Source organism: Loxodonta africana, chromosome 7 (genome assembly GCF_030014295.1).
Source record: "Loxodonta africana isolate mLoxAfr1 chromosome 7, mLoxAfr1.hap2, whole genome shotgun sequence".
In the NCBI taxonomy this organism is placed as follows: Eukaryota; Metazoa; Chordata; class Mammalia; order Proboscidea; family Elephantidae; genus Loxodonta; species Loxodonta africana.
In genome coordinates, this window is record NC_087348.1 from 101,454,645 (window position 1) to 101,476,127 (window position 21,483).

Here is a 21,483-nt window from a genome sequence, read left to right on the forward strand (position 1 = left end):
ATGTGCATACTATACAAAGCTATGTATAGATTCAATGAAACCTTGATCAAAATTCCAATTGGCTTCTTTACAGAAATAGAAAAAATAATCCTTATCTTTATAAGGAATGGGAAGAGGCCCTGAATAGCTAAAACGATGTTGAAAGAGAAGAATAAAGTAGGATGGCTCACACTTCCTGGTTTTAAAACATACTATACAGCTACAGTAGTCAAAACACCTGGTACTGGTGTAACAGTAGACATATAGACCAATGGAATAGACTTGAGAGTCCAGAAATAAACCATACATCTGTGGTGAACTGATTTTCGACAAGGGTGCTAAGTCCCTTTGATGAGGTAAGAAGAGTCTTCAATAAATGGTTTGGGAAAATTGGATTTCCACATGCAGAAAAATGAAACAGGATCCATGCCTCATACCATACACAAAAACAAATTCAAAGTGGATTAAGGATATAAATGTGCAAACTAAAACCATAAAATTCTTAGAAGAACAAGCAGGGGCAACCTGTCAGGCCTAGCTTTTAACAATGAATTATGTACTATAATAACAAAAGCACAAATAGCAAAAGACAAAATAAATAAATAGGACCCCATAAAAATTTAAAACTTTTGTTCGTCAAAAGACTTTACCAAAAAAGTGAAAAGGCAAGCCATGATTGGGAGAATATCTTTGGAAAACATATATCCAACAAGAATCTAATAACCAAAATATCTATAAAACTTCGACAACTTAACAACGAAAAGACAAATAACCCAATCATAAAATGGGCAAAGGACTTGAATGACATTTCACCAAAGAGGACATTCAGATGGCCGCCAAACACGTGAAAAGATAAGTGTTATTAGCCATCATATTAGAAAGATGCAAATCAAAACCACAATGAGATTTCATTTCACTACCCTGGGATAGCTAAGATTAAAAAAAAAAAAAAAATGTTGACAAAGATGTGGGGAAATTGGAACCCTTATCCGTTGCTGGTTTGAATGTAAATGTTATAGCCATTGTGGAAAACAGTTTGGCGGGTTCTCAGAAAGCTAAAAATAAAACTACTATATGACCCAGCAATTCCACTCCTAGGTATATACCCAAAAGTCTTGAAAGCAGAGACTCAAAAGAGACTTATACACCTGTGTTCATTGAAGCATTATTCACAATAGCCAAAAGGTGGAAACAACATAAATGCCCATGAACAGATGAATGGATAAACAAAATGTGGTACATATATACAGTGGACTACTGCTCAACCAGTAGAAGAAATGAAGTTTTGATACATGATACAGTATGGATGGAGCTTGAAGATATTATGCTGAGCAAAGTAAGCCAATCACAAAAGGATATTGTATGACCTCAATTATATAAAAAGACAAGAAAAGGCAAATGTGTGGAGACCAAGTTTATTAGTGGTTACCAGGGGTGGGAGGGAGGGGGAAAAGAGGGGTTAGCAGTGATGAAAAAATTGCATTGATTGAGGGTAGGATTGCACAGCCAATTATTGTAATTGCTGTCAATAAGTTGTACATCTGTAAAAAGTTGAATTGGCAAAAATTGTATAATAGATATATTTACAAAGATTTAAAAAAAAAAAAAAAGAGTAGCTGCTGAGGTTGCTTATGTCCAGTCAAACACCTCATGGGATTTGGTTGCTTGGTTTGGAGGTTCAGGGCCATGGTTTCATGGGACGTTCCAGTTAATTGGCCTAATAATGTGTTTAATGCCTCTGTTCTATCTCCTGGTGGCATAGTAGTTAAGAGCTACAGCTGCTAACCAAAGGGCAGCAGTTCGAATCCACCAGGTTTGCTATGAGTTGGAATCAACTTGATGGCAATGGGTTTTTGGTTTCCATCTCCTAGTTCATTGTGTTGTGCCTTAGGTCTGAAAAGCTTGTAGGTGGACATCTAAGGCACAACAATTGGTCTCTCTCTATTCACTTGGAGCAACAGAGGCAGAAGGAGAGTTAGGAATAAGAGGAAGATATGGAATGTGTGGCTAATTGCCTCCATGAACAACTGCCTCCTTTGCCATGACACCAGAAAAACTGGATGGTGCCAGCTACCTTTATTGAACATTTTGATCACAGGTTTTATAGAATGGAATGTGTGGCTAATTGCCTCCGTGAACAACTGCCTCCTTTGCCATGACACCAGAAAAACTGGATGGTGCCAGCTACCTTTATTGAACATTTTGATCACAGGTTTTATAGAATTCTGATCAAAAGGGGAAAAATATAGAACAGAATTTCAAATTCTCATGGAATCTAGGTTTTCTGGAGCCATAGAGGCTGGATGAACCCCTGAAACTATTACCCTGAGATAAGCTTTAACCCTTAAACCAAATATATCCCCTAAAGTCTTCTTAAAACCAAACAATAGCTTAACTAATAAAGAATGTCTACCTTGAGCATTGTACTCTTTTAAAATCTGCCTTTATGGGGTCAAATTGAAAACAGCAATTTGTAAGATAGGAAACTTAGAGGGCAGTGAATTTATGTTAAGAGGGTTGAGACAGTTTAGAAAAGGAGGGTGAGAATGGTTGCACAACTTGAAGAATGTAATCAATGTCACTGAATTGTACATGTAGAAATTGTTGAATTGACTTGTGTTCTGCTGTTGTATATTTTCAACAATAATAAGAAAAATAAATTATAAAACAAAACCAAACACATTATTATTCTAGACTGTGGGTGGAGAATAGACTAGGAATGGGGTAGGGGAAAGTGTAGCATTTCAGGTGGGTTATGAATGGGTGGGAAGACAATATACTCACCGACCAACATAAGGTTAGATGAAGTTCATGGTATAATTTAAATTTGTCAAAGATTACTGAATTAGAATTGTAGAACAGATGCGGAATGTCTCTGCCCAGATTCCTGGGCCCCTTGATGGAGGTGGTGAGAAATAGTCAGATTTAGGACATACATATTTAGAAGGTAAGGGTGATAAGGTTTGCTGACAGATTTGAGTATGAGGTGTTGGAGAATGAAAATAATTAAAGATGATCCCTAGATTCTTGGCCTGGGCAAGAAAGTAAATGGTTGGGGAAAAAAAAAGAATAGTAGTGCCTTAAAAGGACTATTCACTCAGGATAGAACAGTAGGAAAGGCTTTTCATAAGCGGAATGTGGGTTTTGCCCTGAAGGGTATCCAGAATTTAGACAGGCAAATGGATAAGGAGGCCATTTCATCCATCAAACCCATATTTGAGTATAAACCATGGGCAGAGTTTTAGGCTAGGGGCCACGGCAGCGTATCAGAAACAGTTCTGCTTTCTGGAATTTGGAAAACATTCTGTGTCTACCCAATATGATACTGAAAGAGTTACTGAAATTGTGTTTTATCGGTTCTTCTCTCCCTGTGGGTATTTAAAATGAATATAATGAGTACCAGTTATATGTCAGGCACTGTTCTAGGTACTAAGATTATGTCAGTGAACTGACAAATCATTTCTCTGTATTTGCTTGTTTCCTAAACAGGCATGATTTTTTATTTTTTAAAGCTATGACCTATTGATCATCTACTTTTATTTAATAATATCTGCCATATTTGTTAGTGTATGTCCTAACATAATTTTTTAGTTTTGTATATTTTATTTTTCTTCTTTCACATTAATCGCATTATGGAGACATATATGCTGATTTAATTTTTATCATAATCAACTGAGGACAAACTTATTTCATTAAATGGTTAAAGCAGTCCAAATTAGTCAGTGAGTAAAAGTGGGAGTACTTCTTTCCTCTCAGGACGGTGGCGAGTGTCAGTGTTATATTTATTATTAAACTAAATTGACACTTAGCAATTGGAGCAAATTTTAATCTCCATTGAATTTCTGCTGGCGGTTCAGCTACTGGCATATAACTGTCCTGCCAAAATTTTTATTTTGCAAAATCCTAATAATGATGGTTTACACTTCTGTAATGGTTAACAGTTTACAGGACACTTCTACATACATCATCACTCCTGCATACAGTAAGCCTATGAGGTAGGTAAAGTCTGTTTTTTTTTTTTTTTTATCTTGTATTATGTCATTATTTGACAGATGAAGAACCTGAGGTCCAGAGAATCTAAGTTACTCATCCAGAGTCACACAGTGACTGGAAGCAAGGCCTTCAGACTTCCTATAGAGTCCCTTTGTCACCATACACATGGCCTTCTGAAAAGAATATTTTCATGCCGCACAACCCTAATTTTACATCTTATGATATTTGGTCAGAGAACCATGGATGAAAACTGTTTCAAGGAGCTCTCTCATAGAAGAAAGGCAAGAAGGATCTGTTTAAACTGAGCCTAGCCAAAACAAAGGCAGCTGTAGTAAAATTAATAGGGTTTGGGCACTGGATTCAGACATCAGAGCTTCAGTTTCCTCATCTGTAAAACGAGAATATAATGTCATCACTGCAGAGTTGTTACAAAGGTTAAATCAATAAACTAGAAGATGGGAAGTACCTGGCCCATAGTACCCACAGCCCACTGCCATCGAGTCAATTCCAACTCATAGCGACTCTATATGACAGAGTAGAACTGCCCCACAGAGTTTCCAAGGAGTGCCTGGTGGATTTGAACTGCTGACCTTTTGGTTAGCAGCTGTAGCTATTAACCACTATGCCACCAGGGTTTCCTGGCCCGTAGTAGAGGCTCAGTAAATGTCAGTTCCTTTTCTCTTAATCTCTGGACAGTGTGTTCAGTTATTCCAGCAGGAAGAAGTAGTTGTGCCAAAACTATATCCTCTAAAAAAATTTCTAATTCATGTCTAGGTTTTTAAAAAATAATAATTTTTTTTTAAACAGCTCCCAAAACACTGTCAGGAAGAACCTCTCTGTCCATGGGCGAGTGGAAGCCTCCTCCCTGGTGAATGCAGTCAAACCTGACGATGTTGACATAAGGGGCTCCCAACAAACAGCTCACCCAGATCACCCTGTAGTGAGGCTCAGAGTTAATGATCACTCCACATTCAGTTTCCTAAAAGCTTTATTTTACACAGCTTTATTGAGATATAATTCATATAAAACCCAGAACTGAACCCATTGCCATCAAGTTGATTCCAACTCATAGCGACCCTATAGGTCAGAGTATTACTGCCCTATAAGGTTTCCAGGAAACCCTGGTGGCATAGTGGTTAAGAGCTCTGGCTGCTAACCAATAGGTCGGCAGTTCAAATCCACCAGGCGCTCCTTGGAAACTCTATGGGGCAGTTCTACTCTGTCCTATAGGGTTGCTATGAGTCGGAATTGACTTGGTGGCAACGGGGTTTATAAGGTTTCCAGGGAGGGGCTGGTGAATTCAAACTGCCAGTCTTTTGGTTAGTAGTCAAACGCTTAACCACTGCACCACCAAACAAAACAAAACAAAGCATCCTTTGCTGTCGAGCTGATTCCGACTCATAGCAACCCTATAAGATAGAGTAGAACTGCCCCATAGTGTTTCCAGGGAGCTTCTGGTGGATTCAAACTGCCAACCTTTTGCTTAGCAGCTGAGCTCTTAACCACTGTGCCACCGGGCTCCATCATTCATACAAAAAAACAAACCCATTGCCATCAAGTCAGTTCTGACTCAGAGCGACCCTATAGGACAGAGTAGAACTGCCCCATAGAGTTTCCAAGGAGTGCCTGGTAGATTTGAACTGCTGACCTTTAGGTTAGCAGCCATAGCATTTAACCACTATGCCACCAGGGTTTCCATAATTCATATAGCATACAGTAATTTACCCCTTTAAAGTGAATTTTAATTGGTTTTCAGTATAGTCACAGACTTGCACAACCATAACTATAAATCATTTTAGAACATTTCTACCACCCCAAAAAGAAAATCCACAACCCATTAGCAGCCACTCCCAATTGCCCCACTTTTCCACATTCCCAACCCTAAGCAGCCATGAATCTACTTTCTTTCTCTGTGAGTCGAAATAGGCTCAATGGCAGTGGGTTTGGCTGTCTCTATAGATTTGCCTCTTCTGGGTATTTTATATAAAAGGAATCATACAATATGTGACCTTTTGTGTCTGCCTTCTTTCACATAATGTTTTCAAGATTCATCCATGTTGTAGCATAGATCAGTACTTCATTCCTTTTTTTTTAGATTTGGAGGTAGGTTTACAATTAGGGTTAGTTTTAGTTTTATGGTGAGGTTTATGGTTAGAGTTAGGATAATTTTTAAGGTTAGGGTAAGGTTTAGGTTTAGGGATAGGTTTAGGGTTAGCTTTTTTTAGCTTTAGGGTTAGGTTTGGCTTAGGGTAAGGGTTAGGTTTAGGGTTAGAATTAGGTTTAGTGTTAGATTTAATATTAGACTGTTTTAGGGTAACTCTAATTTTTTTTTTTTCTAGGGTTAGGGGAGCTCCGGTGGTGCAGTGGTTAAGAGCTCAGCTGCTAACCAAAAGGTCGGCAGTTAGAATCGACCAGCTGCTCCTTGGAAACACTCGGGGGAGTTCTACTCTGTTCTGTAGGGTCGCTATGAGTCGGAATCTCCTATGGCAGTGGGTTTGGTTTTTGGTGTTAGGGTTAGGTTTGCTTTTAGGGTTAGTTTTTGCTTTTGGTTTAGGGTTAGGTTTAGGCTTAAATACAGGTTTTACCTTTAATTTTGGGTTAGAGTTTGGTTTAGATTTTGTGTTTAGTTTAAGAGTTAAGGTAGAATTAGGGTTTGGTTAAAATGTAGGGTTAGTTTTAGGGTTAGGTTTAGAGATAGGTTTTAGGTTTAGGTGTAGTGTTAGTGTTATTTTGGGGTTAGGATTTCAGTTAGTGTTATGGTTTAGGTTTTTTCAAATAGTATTGTGTTTCAGGTGAAAGCTTACACAGCAAATTAGGTTCCCTTTTGACAATTTCTCCACAAATCGTTCAGTGACATTATTTACATTTTTCATAATGTGTCAACATCCTCTTTAATTGCAGACTGGTTGTTCCATTCCCAATGCTGTAGTTTTCTTGTCCCCTTATCTTCTCAATGGAAACCCTGGTGGCATAGTGGTTAAGAATTTGGCTGCTAACCAGACGGCAGTTCAAATCTACCAGGTACTCCTTGGAAACCCTATGGGGTGTTCCTACTCTGTTCTATAGGGTCGCTATCCGTCGGAATCGAGTTGATGGCAATGGGTTTGGGTTTTTTTGGTTTTATCTTCTTATCTTTGCTTTAGAGTAATCGTTGACCTTTTTGTCTCATATAGATTTTTTTCCTAAATTTTATTTATTCTGTTGTTGTTGCCGAGAACATATACATTAACATATACACCAATTGACAGTTTTTACTTTATTGTACTGAAATATCTATAGCGAAATATTTGCCAATCCTGCCATTTTTATGTGTACAATTCAGTGACATTACTTAAGTTCACCATGTCATGCAACCATCACCACTATCTGCTTCCAATTTTTTTTTTTATCACTCTTAATGGAAACTCAGTTCCATTTAAAGTGCAAAAGTTTTAAATTTGAATTCTCAATTTATCTGGTTTTTATTTTGTCATTTGTGCTTAGATTTCTTATTATCGGTTGCACTGAGAATTAGCAAGGACTTAAAACTGTAAAAAATGAGTAATTGTTCTTGTAGGATTTCAGTTACTTCTGAAATTATTTGAGTAAGAGATATTTGTGAGAGTTAAGAAATTTTAAAAGATGTTTCAGGAAAGACCAAAAATATCATTAGAACTGTTTTCCTACTGTGGTATGCTTGATGGAAATGAGCTCTCAGTGCCCTTGCCATGCAACAAGTTCCTTTACTCGTGGCCTGCTGGGATGTTTGCAGCTAGTGGTTGGGACTGTAGATGAAGTCATGTGCTATTTTCTTATCTTAATCTTACTACAAGGAAAACCACAAGAGACTAGAGGCCACTTCTTGGAACATTAGATTTTGCCAGAGCACCTACAGGAGACTGAGTTTCTTCTCGTCCCAGATCTCTTGGAACCGAACCTCTAACATTCCTGTCACATGTCATCCAGCCTCTGCTTAATCACCTTCAGTGCACGGGGGGCCCGTTTCCATCTTTGACAGGCTTCTCGTGAGGATTAAAATGTATAAGGTACTTAGTGCAGTGTCTTGCACAAAATAAAAGGCACTCAGTAAATACATGGTAGCTTTGATCGTTTTGTTGAAAAATGTTTCTTTTGTTGAGGTGAAATCTGTCTTCCTGGAGCTAACCCCAACTAATCCTAGTAGTTCTTATTTCTGAGAATCTGGTAGAACAGGTCTTTCAAAACATAGCCTTTCAAATATTAAAGAAATAATACAAGCTAAATGGCCCTAGTTCTTTCAGTTTTTCCTCATGAGACACGTTCTTTTATTCCCTCCACCATCTTGCTTGGTAGTAGTTATGGTGGCTTCCAAACCTGTCTGCTGTTTAGAATTGTCTGAGGAGCTTTTAGTCAATACACATACCTGAATTTGAAGGTCTGGGATTGGTTCCAAACATCTACATTTTTAAAAAGTACCATAGTTGATTCTGATGCATAGCCTGGTTTGGAAACTGCACCTCTAACCTTTTGACAGATAAACTAGAGTAGTAAGTGTTAGGAAGAGGCTGTGATTTGCTAAAGTGGTCCTGTAAAGCACTTTTCTTAACCTCTGACCTATTGTAATGTTGGGCCACATAATTCTTTGTTGTGGGGGCTGTCCTGTGTATTGTAGGATGTTTAGTAGAATCACTAACCTCTACCTACTAGATGTCAGTAGCACTCCACCCTCCCAGTTGTGACAAGCAAAAATGTCACCAGATATTGCAAAATATAACCTGGGGGAGAAAAATCACTGCCATAAATACAGAAAACTCAGTTTTGGTAGCTGGAGAATAGCTAAAAGCAGCTCTTCACACACTTGCTTCTCACAGTATCCATCTGGCATAGAAACTACGAGTGACTAATCACAAAATTTGGTGGCTGGCTTAGTTCTGATTTATCTTAAATAACTCAAGGATATTTCAGTTTTTCTAATTTCCTGACATACAGTAGATTATGCATGGTCCTGTGTGCAATACTTATTTATAATATTTATAGTCATCTGACATATACTTAAATAGCAGGGAAAGAATCCTGTTAGGTATTGTGTTGCTTGTTCATTCTAATATTATGTTACTGATATTATTCTTTTGCGCATATGACCCTGTTACCCCCACCCAAAGCCACATCTGGCTATAGAGGAAGAATATGCTCCAGAGGACTGGTAGTACCCTGTGAGCATATGGGCTGATACTGTCTAAACCAGGTTCTTATTCAACTCTGTCTTACAGTGAGAGCTTATAAGAAAATTGTGGAATTGAGACACCTTCTGGAAATTGCCGAGAGCAACTATAAACACTTGGGAGGAATAACAGAGGAAGATTTAAAGCAGAGGAAAGAACAGCTCGAGTCTGAAAAGTAATGTTCTCACAACTTTAATGGTGTTTTTAATTACTTCTCTCAATACCATGTGAGAGTTTGTTGACTAGCAACTTGTTCTTTCATCCTCACCAAAGGGTGTTCGAGGGAGCCCTGGTGCTGTAGTGGTTAAGCTCTTGGGTGCTGACCAAAAGGTTAGTGGTTTGAACCCACCATTTACTTTGCTAGAGAAAGATGTGGCAGTCTGCTTCTGTAAAGATTTACAGCCTTGGGAACCCTTTGGGGAAATTGTACATATAGGGTCACTATGAGTTGGAATCGACTTGATGGCAGTGGTAAGGGTGTTAAGTCCATCCTGTTTTCTTCCTAAGCCTCCATGTGGAGGAGTTAAGATTTTTTTTGAGACAACAGCTACTTTGAGCTCTTCCCCAACACAGGCGACACAATCTCTACACATTCCCATCAGATTGGACTGCATACTTATGAATCTGAGACCCAATCCTGTGTTCATTGACTACTGTTGTTGTTGTTAGGTGCCATTGAGTTGGTTCCGACTCATAGCAACCCCATGTACAACAGGACAAAACACCACCTGGTCCTGTGCCATCCTCATAATTGTTGTTATGCTTAAGCCTGTTGTTGAAGCCACTGTGTCAATCCATCTCATTGAGGGTCTTCCTCTTTTTGCTGACCCTCTACTTTACCAAGCATGAAGTCCTCCTCCAGGGACTGATCCCTCCTGACAACATGTCCAAAGTATGTGAGACATAGTCTCACCATCTTTCCTTCTAAGGAGAATTCTGGTCATACTTCTTCCAAGACAGATTTGTTCGTTCTTTTGGCAATCCATGGTGTATTCAATATTCTTTGCCAGCACCGCAATTCAAAGGCTTCAGTTCTTCTTCGGTTTTCTTTATTCATCGTCAGGCTTTCACATGCATAGGAGGCATTTGAAAACACCTTGGCTTGGGTCAGGTGCACCTTAGTCTTCAAGGTGACATCTTTGCTTTTCAACACTTTAAAGAGGTCTTTTGCAGAAGATTTGCCCAGGGCAGTGTGTCTTTTGATTTCTTGACTGCTGCTTCCATGGGCGTTGACTGTGGACCCAAGTAAAATGAAATCGTTGACAACTTCAGTCTTTTCCTCATTTATCAGGATGTTGCATATTGGTCCAGTTGTGAGGATTTTTGTTTTTCTTTATATTGAGGTGTAATCCATATTGAAGTCTGTGGTCTTTGATCTTCATCAGTAGGTGCTTCAAGTCCTCTTCACTTTCAGCAAGTAAGGTTGTGTCGTCTGCATAACGCAGGTTGTTAATGAGTCTTCCTCCAATCCTGACGTCCTATTTTTCTTCATGTAGTCCAGCTTCTCGGATTATTTGCTTAGCATACAGAACAGGTATGGTGAAAGGATACAAACCTGACACATACCTTTCCTGACTTTAAACCACGAAGTATCCACTTATTCTATTCAAACGACTGCCTCTTGGTCTACGTACGGGTTCCTCAGGAGCACAAGTAAGTGTTCTGGAATTCCCATTCTTCACAATGTTACCCAAATTTGTTATGATCCACACAGTTGAATGCCTTTGCATAGTACTCTCAAAGGGAGTGCTCTTGTGTCCAGGGGCAGTGAGCAGTTGTACATCTGCCTTTACCTTTCACCTCTGCACCTTTGGTACCTCTTCTTACTTAATTAATGGCTGCTAGAACAGAGGATCACTAGTATTTCCTTCCTCCCGCTGCCTGTCTGCCTGTCTATCTGCTTCGAGAGTAAACAGGGAACAGAGGAAGACAGGAGAGGATACCTGTAGTTTAATCAAAACACGGGTGTGTAATTAGCCCTGTACATGGATTCTCTTCCCCATTCTCTGCTTTCCCTACCCTTTTCTTTGGTTGTATCTTTGCCTCATGCTTTTAGAGCCTCTTGTTTCCCTGTCTTCTACCACCTTTTCAATCTACTCTCAATAAGAGGTCTGGTAAATGTATTCAGACCAAGTCTACATCCTTGATAAGGATTAATGTGTTATCATTCCGTAGGTGCTTGAGTATTTGAAAAGAGACAAAGCCTTAAGCTAAAATACTGTATTTTTTAATTGGATTTTAGATACTAGGAAGCTGAGGAAGATCAATTTTTTTTAGATCAGGAGACCTTGGTATCTCACAAAGTACACTGTGTAGGTAGCTACCTAATCCCTCTCTACTGCTTAAAGTGTTTTGAAATGTAGACTATTTTCAGCATTGGCCTTTGCCTAAAGAGCCTAGCTGCAAGTTCTTAGATCCCTTGTAGTACAGAAAAGTACTTCATAGTGGGACAATTATTCCCTAGATAAACCCCTTTATATACAGTAAACCTACAAAAGCCAGAACCTGTGTAAGGCAGAAACCTGTCAGAGAAGGAAAACTAAAATATTTTCCACTAAAATGAGTGACAGAAAAGTGGTAAGACTGCTCCCTGTCAAAGGCGGAAAACTTGCAAGACCTGGAAAAACAAGGCAGTCCTACTGAGTTCCAGCTCTCCCAGGCTTCACTGAATTGTCTCATGCAATCTTGACAACTCCTTGAGGTATTGTTATTATTCTCACTATACAGATTTAATATAGAAGTTAAGTAACTTGCCTAAAGTCACAGTAGTGAAAGGGGTCAGGTAAAGATTTGAGCCTTAGTCTGTATGACTCCAACTTTGTTATTTAAGATCACATAAGGTTTTTTTTTTTTTATATTAACTTTTATTGAGCTTCAAGTGAATGTTTACAATCAAGTCAGTCTGTCACATATAAGTTTATATACACCTTACTCCATACTCCCACTTGCTCTCCCCCTAATGAGTCAGCCCGTCCAGTCTCTCCTTTCGTGACAATTTTGCCAGCTTCCAACTCTCTCTATCCTCCCATCCCCCCTCCAGACAGGAGATGCCAACACAGTCTCAAGTGACCACTTGATATAATTAGCTCACCCTTCATCAGCATCTCTCACCTACCCACTGTCCAGTCCCTTTCATGTCTGATGAGTTGTCTTCGGGGATGGTTCCTGTCCTGTGCCAACAGAAGGTTTGGGGACCATGACTGCCGGGATTCCTCTAGTCTCAGTCAGACCGTTAAGTATGGTGTTTTTAAGAGAATTTGGGGTCTGCGTCCCACTGATCTCCTGCTCCCTCAGGGGTTCTCTGTTGTGCTCCCTGTCAGGGCAGTCATCGATTGTGGCCGGACACCAACTAGTTCTTCTGGTCTCAGGATGATGTAGGTCTCTGGTTCATGTGGCCCTTTCTGTCTCTTGGGCTCTTTAAGATCACATAAGATTTTAATAATCCTTAATGGAACTTTAAACTCCAGTGGTCATGGAATAATCCATCATTCTGAGTGGTTATTCTGTTGATGTAAGATATTTCTGAGCAGCAGTATGTTTTTGTTGTTGTTTTTAAAGTTTGCCTCAGCTTTTGTGCTAGAATGTAGCTTCTCGTTAGCTGAGAATGCAGTGTTTCTTCTAAGTTCTACCCAGAGTAAGCTTTACATCTTCTGTGGCATTTATTCTCTGCTTAGTTTTGAGTGCATCTTAAGACATTTACTCCTTGAGGGCAAAGCTCCTGATCTTCAATCTAGTTGTGAGGAAAAACTGGATAAGTATTGGTTTGAGAAATGTCCTTTTGACTTTGTTGTTATTCATTAGTTAAGTCAAACTCACAATAAACAAAACATAGTTGTATTTCTCTGTTCTGGAGAATGATTTCGCCTTCTTATTGTTGCATTTCTAGGCTTTCAAAGTTGACACTCTTCCCCATCCCCAGTCTTAACCCACTCTCGCTTCCTTACCAGAGCTACTACTGTATTGTTCTTAGATTGCCCTCCTTGGGACCTGACCCTCAACCCAGCATGCGTTGGGGATTCTATTCCACTCTTCATCCAACTATAAGAAAGAAAGGAAAAAAAAAAAAAACGCTGGTTCAAGTTATAATATTTTTTGTCTGGATTATTTTAACATCCTTCTGATAGGTTTCCCAGCTTCCTGTCCCTGCCCCCTTATTCTTCACCCCATCCCCTACAGTCTATTCTTAACACAATAGCCAGAGTGATCATGTTAAAACTTAAGTCAAATCATACCATTTTTCTCTGCCCAGACCCTCCAGTGACTTCCCATTTCATGCAAAGTAAAAGCCAAAGTCCTAGCTATGACTTATAAGGCCCTACTTGTTCTGGTTCCCTGTTCTCTTTCTGAACTACTACTCTTCTAAACTACTCCAGCCATATCAGCCTCTGGTTTTCTTCCAATTCATCTGGCATACTTCTGACTTATGGTCTCTTTAGACTTGGTGCTTCCTCTGTCTGGAATACTCTTCTTCAGTTGTCTACATAGTGATCACCCTAATTTCCTTCAGGACTTTGCTCAGAAGCCCCTTTCTTAGTAAGACCTTTCCTGACCACTGTAGATGAAATGCTAACCCCCTCCTCCACAACATTAATTTCCCTCTTTTCTGGTTTATTTTTTTCTCTCTTACCACTTACCACCTTCCAAAACACCATATATTTTTACTTATTTATTTTGTTTATTGTCTTTCTTCCTCCCCTACTAAGCTAAACTCCATGAGGGGTGATTCTGGCCTGTTTGGTTCACTGCTATATCCCTAGTGCAGACATCAGTGTTGGCTCAGGGTAGCACTGAATACATATTTGTTGAATAAGTGATTTCTTTGTTTTATGTGCCTTAAATACAATGCATGGATGCTTTCCGCTATTACCCAAAATAATTGTTAGTTGACATTGGAGATTGATTAAAAAAACATTTTCTTGACAGGACCATCAAAGAGCTGCAGGGCCAGCTGGACTATGAACGACTGCGTAGAGAAAAATTGGAATGTCAGCTGGATGAGTGTCGAGTGGAGGTGGATCAACTCAGGGAGACACTGGAGAAAAATCAGGTCCCCAACTTCGTGGCTATGGTTGGTGTCTTTCTTAACACATTTATCTTTCCTGAGTTTGAGAAATAGTATAGAAGGGTGGCTAAGAGTACAAGCTTTGGACTGAGGATATTTGGATTTGACCCTTGGCTGCACCTTTTTGAACTGGGCAAATCTTTTAACCTCTCTGTGCCTCAGTTGTAAACTGGACACACATGGCCCACAGCATAGTGCTGAAGTGTTCTCTAATGTTCCTAAGTATAAGAAGGCTGTGATGTGCCTTAATGGGGAAAATACGTGTGTTAGGTAAGCTTTGTTCAGGGTGAGTTATAGTGCTGTTGGCCATAAGTTACATGTTAATGAATCAACAATATATATTAAATAAGGCATCTTTAAACAGAAACACACATAAAACAAGGTTATGTATTGATTGGTTCATGAAAATGGTTTTACCAGTGGCTCACAGGAACCTCTAACCCTGTGTTTTCCCTAGGAGCAATGGTTCAGTATTCGCTAATTCAGTGTTCACACCATCTTTGTAGAACATAACCACGGTGAATAATGAGAATCAACTGTATAGATATATATGTCAGAACATATAACAAAGATATATAAATACCCAAAAACCTATTGCCACTGAGTCGATTCTGACTCATAGCAACCCTATAGGACAGAGTAGAACTTCCCCATAGAGTTTCCAAGGAGTGCCTGGTGGATTCGAACTGCTGACCTTTATGGTTAACAGTCATAGTACTTAACCACTATGGCACCAGGATTTCCATATATATTGTTTTTGTTTATATAAGTATATATATATATATAAAATAATGGTTTGAACAGTCATGGTTCATTATAAGTGTGTACTAAGTATTATCGTTGTTATTATTATTATTACTCCATCTAAGGAGAAAATATTTTCTTGTAAGCAGAATAATCAGTAAGAATTCCAAAACAACTAGGGAGTAGGTACTGAAAAGCAGGTGGCATATAGAAAACGGTGAAAATGAAGGTAACAAACCCCAAATGCTGTTTGTATTTCAGGCCATCTAGTCTCTGGTGCAAATGGTTAACATGCTCATCTACTAACTGAAGGGTTGGAGGTTCAAGTCCATCCAGAGGTGCCTCAGAAGAATGGCCTGTGGCCTACTTCTGAAAAAATCAGCCATTCAGAAGCCTGTGGAGCACAGTTCTACTCTGACACACATGGGGTCATCAGGAGTTGGAATCAACTTGACGGCAGTGGTTTTTTTGTTTGTTTGATTAACCTCAGAGCACAGCAGGCTGAAAGTGCACTGGGAACTTTGACCTTCTCTTTCTTTTGTGAGCGAAGATGGCCATGATGTGGCTTTTGTATACAGCTCATCTTCATATAGTGTAGGGATTCAAGTAAGTTTCATTTGGCTCCATTGCATAGGAAATTTTTTTTTCCCCTCAGGCATCATGTGTTGCTGTTGTGTGCCATTGAGTTGATTCCAACTCATAGTGACCCTATAGAGAGGAGTAGAACTGCCGCATAGGGTTTCCAAGGAGCAGCTGGTAGATTCAGACTGCTGACATTTTGGTTAGCAGCTGTAGCTCATAACCGTTGGCCACCAGGGCTCCCCACTGTGCCACCAGCGTTCCTAGGCATCATAGATAAATTAATTCTCTTCTAGGCCCTGTCACCTCAATCTGATATATAATAAAAGCTCCCTGGCTGTCCCAAGACTCCAGTTTCTCATCACTTCCTGCATCCTGATACCAGACTAGTCTTCCTAGAATTATTTCATCTTTTGCTGAAGACATTCATTGGCTGCTTGTTATCTGTTTCATCAAATGCAAACCCTTTATCCTGCCTTTTTATTTTGCACAGTCCATTTATTAATCTCCTAAAAAACACTTAAAATATTAAAATATGTGTTTGTTGTAAAGTGTTAAAAACAGAACAGACATTCCTCCTTCCACTAAGTTCTACTCTCCAGAGGAGGCTACTGTTAACAGTTTGGTATGTATCACATTGTTATGTGCCTTGAAGTCGATTCCGACTCATAGCGACCCTCTATGACTGACTAGAACTGCCCCATAGGGTTTCCTAGGCTGTAATCTTTATGGGAGCAGATCACCAGGTCTTTTCTCCATGGAGCCACTGGTGGGTTTGAATCCCCAACCTTTTGGTTAGCAGCTGAGTGCTTACCTGTTGCACCACCAGGACTCCTTGGTATGTATTTTATTAGAGAAAATTCTTTTCACCTAAAAATACATATGTGTATCTCTATGCATATACAAATATACTTTCTTAGCTTCTCTGTGTTATAGTGTTTCACCACTGTTTGATTATCCAAGGGGTATTATTATAATAATTAATCCATTCTCTTCATTTTTGCAGTGCTCTCCTATGCCACTTTTAGCCCACTGGGGAAACTTTAGTATCAGAGAGGCCGGCCTGTGCGTCACATGATGTTGACTTAGAGGAGAAAAGCCATTCATTCTTAGCTGTAGTCTTACACTCTAAATCTGTTGTTACCTCCTGATATTGTGGCAGGGACTCTGCTGACTTCCACAGTCTTCTCAGAGGTAGGAGCGTACGTTCTTCTCCAGCTACCTAGCTGGGACTGTCATTTGGGGTCATGTAAGCTGTACAGCTTTTTTTGATCCATTCCAAATTGATTGTCTCCCTAGAAATTCTTTTATTTATTTTTTCAAAGCTGTTTAAAAATTGTTTTTTCTTGCTTAGGAGTATCAGTTCTCAGAGCTGGATTTGGTTGCATACCCCACAGCCCAGCCTCCCTAAAACCTCTCTCTCTACCAAGAATCAGGGTCCCTGTACTCTTGGTCCATCACTCTTTGCAGGTCTGCTTTGGATTATATACAATTTTTGCAAATGAGCAAATGCCAGCAACCTTTCATGAAAGTTGCAACCTGGACACTACTTATTTTCTCTTATGCATAAGTTTCGCAGAGTCTCAGCTTCATCGTCTTTAAAATAGGGATGAATACCTATCTTGGAAACCCTGGTGGCCTAGTGGTTAAGAGCTATGGCTGCTATCTGAAACGTCAGCAGTTTGAATCCACCAGGTGCTCACTGGAAACTATGGGGCAGTTCTACTCTGTGCTATAGTGTCACTATGAGTCGGAATTGACTCGATGGTAACAGATTTGTTTTTTTTTGGTTTTTAATACCTACCTTATAGGAGCCCTGGTGGCATAGTGGTTAAAGGGCTTGGTTGCTAACCAAAAGGTTGGTGATTCAAACCCACCGGCCTTTCTGCGGGTAAAAGAGGTTGCAGTCTGCTTCTATAAAGATTACAGCCTCGGAAACCCTATGCGGTAATTCTACTCTGTCCTATAGGGTCGCTATGAGTTAAAATCAACTCGATGGCACACAACAGCACCTACCTTATGGGATCAACTTGGTGGTAAATTAAATATTTTATAGAAATCTTGAGCTCAGTCACAGGTGTACGTGACAAATAGTAGTATTCATAGTATTATTTCCTCATCCTTCCTCATATCCTTTTCTCCTTTGTCCTTCTTTTCATTTTGTTTATTAGGGACAAATAGACATAGTCAGTGAATAAATAAATGTGTAGACTCCTATGCAGTTTGAAGGTAGGAGGAGTTAGTTTATTTTGGACTCTTACCATATATAAAGTACAAATAAAATGAACTTTTCATTCAGTATTTACTCATATGAATAGATTTTTTAAGCTCTAACTAAATCTTTGTCCTGCCACCTTGTGGTTAGAACCTATGACTGCATACACTTATACCTTTAAGACATTTTTCTGCCCAAAAGAATCTGCAATAGTATAATTTTTATCCAGAAAAAAAATTGGGATAATTTCTCAGGATAGTTTGAATATACAAAGTACTTAATAGTTTTTGATCATAATACCAATTGTTGTTGTCGTTAGGTAGAGTTAGTTCTGATTCGTAATGACCCTATGTATAACGGAGCAAAACACTGCCCAGTCTGCACCATCCTGACGATGGTTGCTATGTTTGAGCTCATTGTTGCAGTCACTGTGGCAATCCATCTCGTCGAGGGTCTTCCTCTTTTTTGCTAACCCTCTACTTTACCAAGCGTGATGTCCTCCTCCAGGGACTGGTCCATACTGATAACATGTCCACAGCATGTAAAATGAAGTCTCACCATCCTCACTTCTAAGGAGCACTCTGGCTGTACTTCTTCCAAGATGGATTTGTTTGGTCTTCTGGCAGTCCATGGTATATTCAGTACTTTTTGCCAACACCATAATTCACATGCATCAATTCTTTGTTCTTTTGTACACAGGGTTGCTATGAGTTGAAACCGACTCGACGACAGCTAACACCACCACCACTGTATGATTCCATGCAGTGCGAAATATAGGTGAAATTGATCAAGTCAGTAGTGCCTGTAGGAGCCATAGGGAGGCTTCTAGGACACTGGCACTATTCAGTTTATTGATCTGAATTCTAGTCATATGAATTTGTAAAAATTCATCATTTATGTACATTTCTTATATTTAAATAAAAACATTAACTTAAAAATTTTAAGCTATATTGGAACTATAATAGCTATTGGCAGAGGTGTCAGTCCACAGAGAGATTTATACAGCACTGAATTCTTTATAGCTTCTGTCTCCAGAATAAGTATCATTCAGGAGGTCATTGCTCTAAAGCTTTGGACCGTGTTTGCTAGTCAGAATGGCTGACTTGGACCTGGTAATATTCCATGATTACCTTCCATGTTTCACTTAGGCTTGTTTTCTGCCTACAAGAGCTTGGAACTGGGTTGAACTTTGATACGGTCTCCTTTGAAGTTCTCTCTGTTCTCTGACCTCCAAGCCTGTGGGCCTGTAAAAGTCCTTGGAGCAATCAGTCCTGCTCTCTTTATTAGTTATGCTGTTTTGACACTCTGTTAAGAAGAGTCTGTTCTAGTAAGCAATTGCAGATATTCCAGGATTTATCTCTTTTTAGTTTCACAAGCTGTCCAGAACTTCTCAGACTGCATAGAAATTTTCAAAAACAAGAATTCAATGTACCCAAGTAATAATTGGTAGATATATAACCTCTGTCAGCAGTTTCATGTGTAGAATCATTAATCTCTTCAACAAGGTTATAAATTATTTCAGAGCAAAAAATACTGGTTATGTTTAAAATATATTTTTATACAGGGGTTATCTAATTTTGTTGTAGTAATACATTTGTATTTAAAATTGATTTTGATAGCTAAGCACCATAACTTATACATTCAATATCTCAATATATAGTCATCCCCCCCAGCCCCCCACCCTGGATTTAGGAGAAAACTCCTAGTAGAGAGAAATAGACTTCTGGCTAGATTTTATGATGAGAGGCTTAACAAAATTAGTGATGTTGGTGAAAAATATTCCAGAAATGCAGAAACTTCTGTGCTTTGAAACTTGGGAACTTTCAATCAGTACTTACCAGAGGCCTGTTAAGTGTCAAGCACATATTTTCTTCTGAATTAGTTGTACGGTAAGGCTTGGTCTGATAGATCAAGTTACATATTTGGTCTTTGTAGAGGCTTTGAATATTTGTTTTCTATTTTCAGGATATTTGGAATCCATAAAAAAATCCTTAAGGAGTTAGTACATGTGAATTTAAAAATAAATATTAGAGTTTCTGTAGGTTTTGCAATTCTGAGTATTAAAACGTTAGAAAATTGGCTACATTTGACCTCCCTTTTCCTACATTTTCTATAATCTTTCTATAATTCCATGTTATCACGCTAATTGGATAAGGTTAAAAGCCTACCCTACCTCTGTTTTTTTTTTTTTTTCATGGACATCTTTGTGTCCATCCCTTAGTGATCTAGAGGGGCTTCTGAAATGTAGGGGTTTCTTTTTCATCTGCTACTCCACTGCAAACTGCTGAGTGGGAACCAGATATTTATTTTTTTTTAGCTATAAGGATATAGTACAGTATACAGAACAGTTATGTACTGTACTGTACTTTGTTGAGAAGACCAAGTAAAATATCATGATGACATGTGCAAAGACCCGGAGATAGAAAACCCTAAGAGAAGAACACGCTAGGCACTTCTCAAGCCGAAAGAACTGAAGAAAAAATTCAAGCCTCCAGTTGCAATACTGAAGGATTTTACAGGGACAATATTAAATGACACAAGAAACATCAAATGAAGATGGAAAGAATACAGAGAGTCACTATACCAAAAAGAACTGGTCGATGTTCAGTCATTTCAGGAGGCAGCATATGATCAGGAACCGATGATACTAAAGGAGGAAGTCCAAGCTGCACTGAAGGCATTGGTGAAAAACAAGGCTTCAGGAATTGATGGAATACCAATAGAGATGTTTCAACAAATGGATGCAGTGCTGGAAGTGCTCACTCCTCTATGCCAAGGAAGTTGGAGAAGAGCTACCTGGCCAACCAACTGGAAGAAATCTGTATTTATGCCTATTCCCAAGAAAGGTGATGCAACTGAATGTGGAAATTATCGAACTATATCATTAATATCACATGCAAGTAAAATTTTGCTGAAGATCATTCAAAAGCAGCTGCAGCAGTATATCAACAGGGAACTGCCAGAAATTAAAGCTGGATTCAGAAGAGGATGTGGAAGCAGGGATATCATAGCTGATGTCAGATGGATCCTGGCTGAAAGCAGAGAATACCAGAAAGTTGTTTACCTGTGTTTTACTGACTATGCAAAGGCATTTGACTGTGTGGATCATAACAGATTATGGATAACCTTGCGAAGAATGGGAATTCCAGAACACTTAATTGTGCTCGTGGAAAAAAAAAAAAAATTTTTTTTTTTTTCATGAGCACAATGAGGAACCTATAAATAGATCAAAAGGCAGTTGTTTGAATAGAACAAGGGGATACTGTGTGGTTTAAAGTCAGGAAAGTTGTGTGTCAGGGTTGTGTCCTTTCACCATACCTATTCAGTCTATATGCTGAGCAAATAATCTAAGAAGCTGGACCATACAAAGAATGGGGCATCAGGATTGGAGGAAGACTCATTAACAATTTGCATTATGCAGATGACACAACCTTGCTTGCTGAGAGCGAAGAGGACTCAAAACACTTACTGATGAAGATCAAAGACCGCAGCCTTCAGTATGGATTACACCTCAACATAAAGAAAAACAAAAATCCTCACAACTGAACCAATAAGTAATATCATGATAAATGGAGAAAAGATTGAAGTTGTCAAGGATTTCATTTTATTTGGATCCACAATCAACACCCATGGAAGCTGCAGTCAAGAAATCAAAAGACTTATTTTGGGCAAATCTGCTGCAAAAGACCTCTTTAAAGTGTTAGAAAGCAAAGATGTCACTTTGAGGAGTA

The 21,483-nt window shown here is 39.1% G+C and overlaps 1 protein-coding gene across 1 annotated transcript in view; it reads left to right on the forward strand.

Moving 5' to 3' along the window:
• The window catches only part of ANKRD42 (ankyrin repeat domain 42), a 79,651-nt gene that overhangs the window by 49,064 nt on the left and 9,104 nt on the right, over positions 1 to 21,483 (forward strand). Inside the window, 2 exon segments of the mRNA XM_064289520.1 lie at positions 9,201 to 9,327; positions 14,076 to 14,220. Coding sequence (XP_064145590.1) covers positions 9,201 to 9,327; positions 14,076 to 14,220 — 272 coding nt within the window.